General features: G+C 40.8%; 1 protein-coding gene across 2 annotated transcripts; it reads right to left on the minus strand.

Moving 5' to 3' along the window:
- Positions 1–437: 437 nt before the first annotated feature.
- LOC138972733 (uncharacterized) lies at positions 438–8,593 on the minus strand. 2 transcript variants are annotated; one of them, XM_070345391.1, is made up of 6 exons: positions 7,483–8,593; positions 5,866–6,216; positions 5,306–5,392; positions 4,896–5,045; positions 3,910–4,074; positions 438–2,931 (listed from the first exon to the last, which is right to left on the minus strand). In XM_070345391.1, the coding sequence occupies exons 1-6, from the start codon at positions 7,562–7,564 to the stop codon at positions 2,657–2,659; spliced, it is 1,110 nt and encodes a 369-aa protein (XP_070201492.1). In that variant the 5' UTR covers positions 7,565–8,593; the 3' UTR covers positions 438–2,656. The 2 variants fall into 2 exon arrangements, with proteins under 2 accessions (XP_070201492.1, XP_070201491.1); XM_070345390.1 differs by lacking the exon at positions 7,483–8,593 and having other exon boundaries at positions 5,866–6,393.
- Between the last annotated feature and the right edge of the window lie 4,844 nt (positions 8,594–13,437).

Genomic DNA, 13,437 nt, shown 5'->3' on the forward strand with positions numbered 1-13,437 from the left:
GATTTTTTATGCTCTATCCAGTGGTGAAAACCGTTTTAGAAGCGAGCAAAAACTGTTTGAGTTATAAGCCTGTGACTAAGGTGACCCTCACACTGTTACCAGACACACCCCGGACTTATATTAAGCCTAGCGCAGAACCCCGCGAGGTGACATGCGACTCATTTCGTGGTGGAGGGTCACATATTTTCCCTTCGGCGTTCGAGAACAATTCAGGGCATTAGTCATGTGGACACCCTTATGATATGTCAAGCCGACAGTCTATTGATTAACTGATTGAATGGTGTCGTAAGTGTGGTAATGCGCAAGTATGTAAACAGCTGCAGAAGCGATTTCTAAACGGGACCAACAGAACGACAGAAAAACAAATAGACAGACAGGCATGTTGTTGTTTTATTGCTTGAAAATATACTGCAAAGTGAGATTATAACTCTATAGTATCAAACACCTTATTGTAATCTGTACACACTAAGAAATGAATGACAATGAACTAAAAAAGCAGGTACATAGTATTAACATCCGCTTAACTTCTCTTTTTCTGTCACTGTCTCTCTTAAAGAGAAGAAAAATGGATCACCTTCAATAATCTGATCATGTTTAAAGACAACGTGTTGAATTTGATATGTAATCACTGAGTTATTAATATTTCTCGGTAAACGGTGCGATAAAAAAGGAAAGGAATAGAGTGTCCAAGATGATCGACATTCGTCTTAATTCAGAAGAATTCACGCCGTTTCGTATTGTAGAGTTATTGTACTTTTGTTTGGGGAGTCAAGCAAAGCTAGTTCTACATGATACAGAATAGTACCTTACCTGAGCTTCCTCTACTGAATTTACACAAATCATGAATAGCTACTGAAGATACAGTTTTGTTGATCATTCACAGTGGGACGAATCATTTTTGCTATGTTTGTTTTTTAGTCTTCATCAAAAATTACCTAACCTTGACCAAAAGGTACAATGCTATGGGTTTCCGAAATGGGGTCATCTGTTAAAATGCGCCAAATTGAGTTAAAGTTACCACAACCAATATGGCACACATGTGTGATCTTTATTCAAGTGGGGACACAACAAAGTGAAGGTAACTTAGGTTGGGCCATCATCAAGGCCGTCACTGGGGTTGACATACATGGATAAAATACAGACCCACTAGCTCTCAACTAGGTCAATGTAAATATCGAAAGTCAGGGTGACATAATTATCTGTCCTAGAGGTGTCAAATTGATCTTGAGTGGGTCACTGCGTCTTAAGTCGAACAGAAGAAGAGAGAAACTAAGATACTCAGTCTTTTGGTATGTAGACACTGTTTTATATCGACAACTCTCTTGTATTGTATGGGTGCACCTGAGCACGTTGGCCTATTTAGATTAATGCGCAGTATGACTAGATTCCTACTCTTCACTTTTCAACTCCTGAATTTTCAGAAACTGCGACACTCTTACTAATATTTATTTTTAGAAAACTAGAACTGCTATCGTAGTCGAATCTATAATCATTCCTCCCCCCCTCTCTCTCTGAGCTACATCTCGCTCTATCTCTCCCAGCCCAATGTACGCGGACAATTAACCACGGGCACGTGACATTAATTTTAAAAAATCGCACTTAAAACTCATACCCACAAAATAAAGTTACTGATTTAAGAATGAGATAACTAACAATCGGATATCGACTAATAACATTTTGTTCTCTCTCTGTGACTCCAAAGCTGCTTTTGATTTTCTTTCCTTTGTGATGCATACATTTTCCTGTACTCGTATTTTAGCGTTTTACACTTACAGGTTTCAGTGAACTTATCATGCGACCGCAGGTGCCTGTATCGCTGACTAGAACATACGTTCAGCTCCCACGCAATAGTTCCGTGGTATTCAACCATACAGAATGTCAAGGACAACAATGTCAACGAGACAGCTGAGCAACGAGACAGATTCGCGAAAACTCGCACAGCTGCTTTTTTTTAAAAAGCCTATCGACGAACGCCTTCAGCGCACACATAAACTAGGTCAAAGCAATTATATTCTTTTCAATCAAGCTGAATAGAGTGCTCTGTTCGACGAAACATTCATGGTTTAGTTTTAGATTTGAACCTTCTCAGTTCAGGAAACAGGTACGTGGGCCCTCTGGCTTGCACGACCAAACCAGCAACTTTGAAGAGCGAGATAAAGAGTGCACGTTTCTCAACACATGTAAATTAAAAGTCGGTGGTTACCATAACACACATAACACACTAACATTTATTTTATTGAATCATGCAGTTAGCCGTATACATATGGTATAATCAGAGTGCGTGAAACCTCCATTAGGTTTAATAGGGCTAATCAATGTAAGCATTCACGTAAAACAATAACACAGAACCAAGCATTTCAAACTAAATTAGTTCCTCTTAAAACTGATTGATCTTCCCCACAGTCAATGTGTCAGACTAGTTTTTGCATGCAACTAGTGCCCACGTGAAGTCCGACTAGAACAACCCTCGTTTCAATCTTTGGATCGTCGACCATTAATGCGTCAATAACCTGTAATATACATACATTCAACCGTGACTCAGTTTCTTCCGTACTTTTTTTCAAATGTGTATTATTCTCAAAACCTCCTTTGTATTTTTGAGTATCTGCGCGTTTTTTCACTGCGCAATATGTTATCCTGGTTGATGGGTGTTGATCTACGACATATTCACAATGTTTTGATATGGTGGGTCTTTCTTCGGCGTCACCATGTCGACAGTAGACAAGTCTTCGGCTCCACCCGTCTCCGTCTTAACCACGACAGTTGGCGTTGCCTCCTGACTAATTCCACCCGCTACTGCTTGAGGGACGATTCTTGACGATGTCGCTGTTTCCGAATCCGACGCTACTGGATGCAGGTAGCCTTCAGGGCCAGTGTCGTCAGAAAAAGAGGAGGAGTCGAAGTACACCTCACTCAGAACTGGAGTAGTAGCTGGAAACAAATCATAGAGTTAATATCATGGCTTGGTTGTTAAAGCAACGAGTTGCTTCTGAAGCAACCTGCGTAACTTCAATTAACAAAGACACAGACCCTCCCCCTCCCCATACACGAAAAGAACACCCCCCAATACACGCGAAAAATTAACCACAGGCACTTGACATTAATTTCAAAACTTCGCGCTTAAAACTCATACCACCAAAATGAAGTAACTGAACCTAAAAAAACATCATGGACACCCCCCCACCCCAAAAAACACACACCACCAAACAACAACAACAACGAACGAAACAAACATACGAGGAAGTAACTAGTGAATATAAAATGTGTGTCCTACAGCTGCAAAAAATGAAGATGGCAATTAGTCATCGAGACTGTAAAACAAAACGCTTTCCACAGTGTTCGTTCAAGGTGAATGTTTGCCAAACAATCCCATTCTGTACGAAAACCACCATGACCCTTTGTGAAAGTGTGGACATAATCATATCGTCCTGTACGCTACTTGTTTGCATTACTTTTGGTGTTTGAGTAGCGGAAATACTATATCAAAGAACAGTGTGTGACACTTGAGCATTTCAATACGCATATTCTTGTGGATCAGTACACCAATAAAGCAAAGCATGTACGTACCAACAAACTCACATTCTCTGTTACTCTCTCTCTCTCACTCTTTAGAAAAAAACAACTTATTAACCCTCTTCCAAGTAGTTCTTCCCCAAAAGAGGATAGGCTCTACACTTATCTGTGGCATAGCACTTGTAAACAAAATCGTGTCTTATCCCCTGTCTCTGTGTGTGTCTGACAGGCCTATGGCTTGGCCTATGTCTCTCTCTCTCTCTCTCTCTCTCTCTCTCTCTCTCTCTCACACACACACACACACACACACACACACACACACACACACACACACACACACACACACACGCTCTCTCTCTCTGTCTGTCTGTCTGTCTCTCTCTCTAGTTAACATACAAGGTTCACTGTCGTCAGAGATTTCATGGTAGATGTGACCCTGCACGCTAAGGAAAGAGTCCCTATGGTCCTGTACTGCTGGCGACACATGGAACATGACCGCGTCCAGGGCTGGAGGTCTAAACGCGTGAGGAGCGGGAGGCGGTGGGAGACTTTCTGTCCGGCCTGCAAATGTTAGAACAATGTTTTTAATTCATGCGCATTATTTCGCATTGAAACTAAAACCGCTTGATGCACTAGTAATAATAGTCTCCGCTGTGATATTTTGGAGACGACTGTCTGAACAAGCCTGAAAGTGGCGAGTATTTTACTGGCGAGTAGAATATGTAACTGGCTAGTAGAAATGTTCATCTACTCGCCAAATGCGAGTAAAGTTGCTGAAACAAATGGTTGATTTGTCTAGTAAATAAAGTTTGCTCTCTGGCTAGTACATTTTCAGAATCACTAGCCAAAGGCGAGTACATCATTTGTTGAACTTTCAGGGCTGCTGTCAGGTACACAGTTGTTAGTTTAGTTTTGTTTTCAATTGTAAAATACGTGTATTTTTGTGTGTGGACAGATCCACATTATAAACAAACTTTAAATTACGTTCGAATTTTTAAGTACAATGGAAAAATAATAACATAGAGAGACCAGCAGGAGAAGTGATATGAAGATACTCGGGAGATATCCTTCCGATATTTTGATGCCTAGTCAATTCCAATAATTATGCGAAGGAATGAATACATTTGAAAAAGCAGGCTTATAAACTTGAGACCTGAGCAAACAAAAACACAGACCCGTGAACGGCACATGCGCGAATAACACGTATTTTACCGCAAACTACTTTGTTTATTAATCTGTAAATTAAATAATTATGAGAAAATACACATTTTATAATCTTGAATATACAATGTATAAAAGCAAAAATCAGCAAACAACACATGTATCTTAAACATGACATCCATAACTTACGTGGCTGAAACGTACTTGACTAGTCATCTTACTTCTTCTTTTGAAGAGAAATCCGACGAGTATGGCCACCACAAGAACCATCAGAAACACACAACCAATGATTGCCAGAAGCATGAATCCAAACATTGATGTCATGAAGAAGGGGGTTTTATCGCCCATCTCAGGCGAACTGGTCCCCAACTCTGGCAGAATCACAATTTAGATGATGAATGCTAGAAACATAGAGGCACAGTGTCAAAACAAATTCACTGCAACAACAGTTTTACAGCGAAAAAAGATAGCTAGCATAATCAGACAACCAGACAGCCAGATAGACAGACAGGCATACAGACAGACAGACAGACAGACAGACAGACAGACAGACAGACAGACAGACAGACATACAGACAGACAGACAGACAGACAGACAGACAGACAGACAGTTACAGCCTATGTTTTATACCGTTGTCGTCGATTGTATCTGTTGAAATGAAACCCTCTTCAGAAGTTGTCACATCATCAATAACGATGTCATCTGGAGGCTGTGTACCTAAAGATTAAATCAAATGCATTTTTCATATTCATATACACATTAACATATTACATTCCCTGTGAAATATATCAGTTCCTTGAACATTCGGTGTTTTGAACACACCAGACAGATATTTACTTCTGATAACTTAGCTGGGATGTATCGCTCCAGGCACAAACCGGTGCCTGGCATTTCTACAAAAAAGACTTCATTCTCAACTATTCGAACCGAGCCACCAAATGCATTAAACTGCATTGCTGATGATATTATGGAATGACGATTGCAATTGTGGATACATTTGACTGCTAGCTTAAAAAAAAACTCGTTTGAGGCTTAGTTTTATCGCACGTAATATTTCACAATATGATTGAAGTGATGGACTCTCCACTTGCACTTTCCACTTCACTGTTTTTGATTTAAACGTACCAGTCAACCACCCTCCCCACCATACCCTCAATACAGAAGTATAGCTTAAGTGTCCTGAAACTTACCAAGAGTGTCAGTTGGTGTCACATTTACCCAAACGTTGGTCTGAAACTCTTCACCATTCTGAAGTTGTCCAACCAGCTCCCACTGCTGTGGCAATGGACCCTCGATGAGACTGGTGACAGAGTAATTGTGTGACCGACTACCACACGTGCAACCCGGCGAGGCATCACATCCTCCATTGCTGAGGTCTATGTTGCAGATCACAAGGTGTGGAGGTTGTTCGTTCTTTTGTTGAACTTTGATGTTTTTCGTAGCACTGTCATTTTTGCATACGTTGGTCACGGAGAAAAACAGCGTTGCACTTGTGTTGTCAATGGCAGTGACCGGCTCACCATAAGTCTTGAAAGATGCACCTGCAACAATGTCAGCATAATGTGTGGATCTTTGTAATTCCAATACCTGCTTGGCATATTTTAACACAGAATTTAGTGCCTGGATTTGTGTGTACTTAGTAAGGATACGAATATGCATTATAAAGGGGCATATGTCTTAGTTTTGATGGCAGTGTTTTTTGTTTTGTTTATATGAAAGGTATTTCAGTAGAAATTATTCTCGTTGAGATTAGTTCCAATATCCGCGATAGTCAGCTATCCTTACTACGTATAGCAAGACAACCATATTGAAGTGTGGAATGGAATTTTCGCCACATAAGTTGTCCAGTGTACCAAGTAGACATGGCAAGCTTTTAAAAACTGTTGATGGATTTAATTGTTTTAGTAAAATAAATCAATTGCAGCTGCCATCTACAAGGTATTAAAACAGAGTTCGAATGCTAACAAAGAGAACACCACTTAAATGAAGAATAGTGCCCTTATTTGATGTCAACTACAAACCTCTTGTCTTTGCAATTATCAATTACCAAAACAAAATATATTGAACACTGTTCCCCATGTAACAAATTGAGGTGGTGAATGGGTTTGAGCTTTCAGGCGAAACGTGGATTGTCAAAGTAAAAGCCAATCAGGCTGATTATTTGTAAAACCATCGCGGCTTTGGATGATTGTAAGCATTCACACTCAAAGACTGATTCAATGTTAATAATTATTGCAGCAACTTATGGTCAAATTTCAACTCATCTCTGTAATCGCAAAGTGCACAACGAAAAGTCATAAATCACTTTGAAAAAAAGGAATATGTCAATTTTTACGGAACTCGCAAATATGATGGCAGCTCTGTCAAATATTAGACTGGAAGAAAAGTGACGAAGAAGTTGCCTTTGACGTCACAGACACGTATAACATGTTATCTCGAACTAATGTAACGGAATTGCATTCTAAAAAATACGTTCAGAATGGGGATCCCGTCTGTTATTGTGCGTACTTTTGCTCATACGAAATAATGACAAAAACGATGTTTGTTGGCTTATTGTCAGGTCAGCATTTTGTGTTGTTCCTCGGGGAGCACGCACACACACAAACACACACACACACACACACACACACACGCGCACGCACGCACACACACACACACACACACACACACACACAAACACACACACACACACACGCGCACGCACGCACACACACACACACACACACATGCACACACAGAGACACAGGTACATACACATATTGGGACATACAAAAATAACACAAGAGTATCTGTACTACCGTACTTACAAGAATCCTTCGATCCGTTTGCCTCCAATGCAGACAAAATTAGAAAAATAGAAAAACACCAAAAATATTTCACATTGGACATTCTTGTGAAACAATAGTGCACAGCATGCAACTACTTATCAGATAATGCAGAGAATATCAACATATAGATACAATTGATTGGACTTTGATATATTTCCTCACTAACAAACAAAAGGAAATATTTCGCTGATCACTAGCCATTTCACATCGGGGTGTTAAGATCGGCTGTTTGTATGATTTATATTGTAACTGTTTTCCTTTCGGTCGTACATCACCCTGTAAATCATTGTCCTAAAACATGTGACCAGAAAAGTCCTATGGGAAGGCTGGGATCACACAGCCGAGGGTCATTCACTTCACGAATGCGACTTGGAGGGTGCTCAGTTTCTGTTTACCTGACCAACACGGCAGGTGCAGCAGTTCTCGGGCCTGGATGACGCCAGGATATATAATGAAAGTAAGCGAAGAGTGCTGCCCTATCACGTAGATGCAAACCAAATTGGAAATCCGTAGCCTCATCATTATAATCATCATCATCTTATTAATAATCCAGCATTATAAATTGTCCTAGCTCTTGTGGCCCTTCACGCCCGGGGCTCTCATGGTGACCCTGGTGTCAGTGTTCCTGTACCTTCCTTCCATGAAAAGTAGTTCTGCTGTCAGTCTTCAACGTGGGGCGTTCTGGGGGGTCGACGGAGGGACGTAGTTGCGGTCTGTTCTTTCTGGAGGGGACGCTCACTCAGTCTGGCTCCGCGACTTGACAGTCAATGTCGTTAGTAGGGGGCATATTAGGTCGTGGGCTGCGACCTTTGGCTCGGGACAGAACCACCACTGAACACAGTCGAAGTAGCAGTGCAGTGTCATCTTCAGAGGGTAGCCCACCGCAGCGACCCGACATCCCTCCATGGAACGTCTGTAAAATAACTAAATCTGGCAGCGGAACGAAATTCAGATGTGGATCAGTTGAGCCTGGGCGGCGTAAGAGCACACCAGCATAATTATGGAACAGGTGTAAGGACAGCAACAAAAACAACAAAAGAATCCACCATAACACCCGCAAGAAAAAGCAAGGTTCTTAACGTTGAAGCGGCAAATCGAAACAAGGCACAAGTCTCGTAATACTCTCTTATTGACAAAAAAAGAAGAATTGTGAACTGCTTATAGTTCGGGGTTTCCAGAGTTTTTTTCTAATATGCTGACTGTTGGCAAATGATAACAATCATGTCGAGGAAAAGGATATTAACATAAGCCGGCAGATGAATGAATAACGGATTTATTACCGGCTAGTTTCGGGCAAAATATTCTTCGAAGCAATCCTGCTAATAAGATGGAACAACCCAATCGAGACTGAATTCATCCAAGGCTGACATACGTTACCTCTTTCACGTGACCTCATACATCCAATTACTCAACTGACCTCATGAATAGTAACACCTGAAATTCCCCAACATCACAATCTCACACCGGCGACCACGATAAATATGCATTTGTTTCTTATCCAAGAGAAAGGGACATATTCATAATAATCAGGGCCGGACTAGGCTAAGAGGAGGGAGGGGGGGGGGGTGGTTGCCAGTGGTGGTCCAGGGGGATGTTCTTGGCGGGGTCAAGAGGCAGAGCCCCTTGTGGGGGTCAGGGGGCGAAGCCCCCTGAAGCTGATGGGTAGGTCATATTCTGAGATAGGAAAATGGTCGCTCCTTGCATGAAACGGCATAAAATAAACAAAAATAAAAAATGTTTTAAATAAGTGAGGTACATGTTTATGCTAGGGGGGGGGGGGGGTTGCGCAACCCCCATAACCCCCCCGATAGTCCGGCCCTGATAATCATTAGACTGAAAGAAAATGACGTAAGGAAGGGAAATTGAGTGGCGTAACTCCAATCGATTCTTCAGAATTTTAACCATGCAATTTTCAAGCGAGCTCAGGACAGCACGGCATTCTGAGAAGATGAGTGGTGCCTTGCCATTTTCTGCACCTACCCCCGCCGTCAAAATTGGCATTCCCGTATTTTAACATGTCAAAACTAAAACATGTGCTATGTTAGAAGAAGTCAGCCTGATATATAATTCATAATTTGGGTTTGTCTTCGTTTTGTAAGAGTGATAAACAAAGAAGGTCTCGGTCTAACCGCATGAACATACATGCCATGCAATTTTATTTGGAGGCGAATACAATAAGCCCCCTACCCCCCCCCCTCCCAATAGTGTCGGTGCTTGGTGACAGACAAAACGAAACCCAGCGGATATTTAGTTCTTGGCTATTTCTTTGTACATTAAGATTCACAATCGTTAGTTGTACAACTTCAATCATGTGTCTGTATGACAATGAAAAGCCTGTAATAGGTCATCCTATCGATTCAGTCGCGCTCCACAATTGGCAAGTGAACTGAAAAAACCCGGCTAATACCGTAACCACGTTATGTTGCCTAAACACAGTCCTCTGCATTTTAAAGAGTTACTGCGTAGTTCAGTATGCCTGTGTAAACAAATCGATTGAAAAGCAAGCCCTCAGTGAAATTTGTGAGCAGGGCAGCCTTTGTTATGTGTGTCCGCTCTTTAACAGAACGAAACATAACCTGACATAGATAAAACGTAAGGAAACATGGTACGACAAAATATGAGTCCACACAAAATTTACAAAATGCAACAAAACACACTACGGACAGTACAAAACTAGTTGAATATTATGCTCAGCTACTTGGAATAGCAAAACTCCAGCTGTACGTGCAAAAGGAGGGGAAGGGGGTGATGTTGGTGTATAGAAAACACTCTCAAGGAAAATACGAAATTTGATATGGGCGTGGAGTTTAAAGCTAACTGGAATTTGATATCGCCCGTCAGACAGCTTCATACTGGTTTGCATTCCCGCTCCTCCTTTGTGAAATGTGTGTCGTATGACCTATGACAGCCTGCTTTAGTCTGAAGTGATTATATTGAGGTCACAATAACGTTACTTTATTCATGAATCATAATTTACACTCAGATCTGGCACATAAAGAGAACACACGTTAGATGATCGCATCCTTCCCTCAACTCCCATTAAGAACAGAAAGGAAAAAATCAAGCAAGCAAGAAAGAAAAACAAACCAAAAACAACAAACAATCAACTAACCAAACAACAAAACAAACAAACAAACAAACAAACAAACACAAACCGTAATTTAATTCTCACGAACTCACCTCGCTTACGAGTTGTATTTCATGTCATAAACTCAAAATGTCTGTCTTCCAGTTACTTTTACGCATTGATAGGCTTCCTTTTGAAACGTTTCCGTTATGAAATTGTGGGTGCATCAACGCCTGGCTAAAGCCTTATTGAAGCCAGTTTCACCAGTATATAAAGCGGGTCCAGCAAAAAAGTGTAATAATTACCGTCCCTCATTTAAAAAACAAATCAAATTGATTGAAATGGTGGCAAACAATCTTCGACGAAGCCCAGACTATGGGATAGCATTTCAGCTTGGAAGCTTAACAATTAATTAATGAATTTGGTCATTAAAATTATCAAAATTCTATTTAAAATTAAATTTGTAGTAATCGATCTAAAAATAATTTCATTTTATTCTTTATAATTTCCTGATTCCAAAAACATAAAGATATCTTTTGTTTGGATTTAACAAAACAAAGCTCGAAGCGTTAAAAAGGTTAAGGAAAAGCGCTGTTTCCCGTCAATTGCTCTACGCTACTGCGCTATTCTGACTTGTCACTTCAAGCGTTCATTCTATGATTTTGAAGGGTTGTCTAAATGTAGTAATTTTGCTTCATGCCGCAAGTTTTACTTTGCTAGGGGAACGTACACATTGAAAAATAGACAGTGTCGTTTGTATATATCTCCAGCTCTTTCACGGCAGGTAGGACTTTAATGTTTTACTTCGACCGTGTATGTAGAGGTTACATGCCGAGTCTCAGTGATTATTAAAAATAATGGTCGAAGTTAGCGGATCATGAAAAATGCGAGCTTTAGCGAGCTTTTTCATGACCGCGAACTGAGACCATTATTTTTTATAATCAGTGAGACGAGGTGTGTAACCTCTTTATTCCTCCTTTCCTCCGGGGATATAGCTCAGTTGGTAGCGCGCTGGATTTGTATTCAGTTGGCCGCTGTCAGCGTGAGTTCGTCCCCACGTTCGGCGAGAGATTTATTTCTCAGAGTCAACTTTGTGTGCAGACTCTCCTCGGTGTCCGAACACCCCCGTGTGTACACGCAAGCACAAGACCAAGTGCGCACGAAAAAGATCCTGTAATCCATGTCAGAGTTCGGTGGGTTATAGAAACACGAAAATACCCAGCATGCTTCCTCCGAAAGCGGCGTATGGCTGCCTAAATGGCGGGGTAAAAACGGTCATACACGTAAAAGCCCTGGGAGTTTCAGCCCATGAACGAACAAACACACAAACAAAGTTATTCAAAGAAAAGAGGAGTTCTTTTGCGAAAGTTTGATCGAATCCTATTCACTCAACCAGTCAACCTGCGCAGGCGATCGATTAATGCGCGGTTGTATAGTTCCGTACAAATCATTCCATTCTGTTAACACTTCTTGTCAGTTTTCCTATTTTGGACTAAAATCAAGTACACAGATATGCTGTTATTCTGCTGTGGCGGCAAAGGCAGATATTGTGTGTTCTGTATATGTTTTGGTATCGCTTAGGATAATGTTCTTTCGTCAAATGGGACTAGCAGACGAACTTTTGCACCCGTGTTCCAACGTTAAAAACTGTATGAAGTTCAGTTTTCTGGGGAAAATAGTGTATGAAACCGCTTTATGTTGTTTAAATTGATGAGATGTGTGCATTTGGTTGCGTGTGATCTGTTTATTAAATGAAATATTGTTGAAAACTGACCGTCGGATTGCAGTCTGTTGTCGAAGAAACTGAGTGAAAAGAAATTTGAAAGGGGAACTACTCTTGTCGCTAGACAAAGTATGAGAGTTACTTGCCTTGGGAATTTGCTTGTGATGAACGTTTGTGCACAGCAGATCTAGATTCAGAAAACAACCAAACTCATGGATTTTATATGGAGATTCATGTGTTCAAGCCTGTAGTTGTTAATTTAAATGCGGTATGTTTGTATTGTTTGCTCCAGAGATGTATACTTCGTACATTAGAGCGTTCGGAACTTTTCAGTCGCAAAAGTAGTACCGACGCAGAACAGCTTCTCAACCCATTGCGCTATCGAGGATTCAGGCTGTTGCTGGGTCGTTATTTGTTTGGTTGCTGGGTGTTTATCGAAAAATAACTAGCTCTACAAGTTTACAGAGGTAAAGAAGCAGAGGGGGGAATAAACACCGAATTTAAGCTCAATCGGCTTATAAACAGCAGAGATCTATGTGCGGACAAACCAAAAACAAACAATCAAACAAACAAACACACAAGCAAACAGACACAGTAATACCTTTTCACTCCAAATATATGGGTATGTGCAAAAAGTTATAAAAGATCAAAGGCTAAACTAGCATCACTGTTTTGTGTGTTATGGACAGTTGTGGTCCAAATGTGCAACCATACTACCGTGAGGGTAGAAAAAAGGTTCCGCGAAGTAATATGTACGTGTAAGCTCACCGCAGATATATCACGCCATTTGATTGCGTTGCACGCCTGAGTTCAATTTGTGCTATGATTACCTAGTGGTTTGTTCTCACAATTTTCTGACAGGATCTGCCCTCTACCATTTTGACAATTGTATCGGGTGAACAAAACACGAAGGAAGACAAAAGATGAATCAAGAATATTGAACGATAGTTACGAGAATTCGACCTGCTGCAACTGTTATGACAGTGACATATTCGCCCACAGCAACGACGGTAAGACCAGAAACAGAGATAACGAATGCATGCATTCTTGTGAGTATATCGTACATTTACTTGTACTTTATCTCATAGCTTAATTCTGAGAAAACACAATATTATAGAAATTTGTATTTTGCAATGTCGACACA

The sequence above is a fragment of the Littorina saxatilis genome, linkage group LG8 (genome assembly GCF_037325665.1).
Source record: "Littorina saxatilis isolate snail1 linkage group LG8, US_GU_Lsax_2.0, whole genome shotgun sequence".
Taxonomy (NCBI): domain Eukaryota; kingdom Metazoa; phylum Mollusca; class Gastropoda; order Littorinimorpha; family Littorinidae; genus Littorina; species Littorina saxatilis.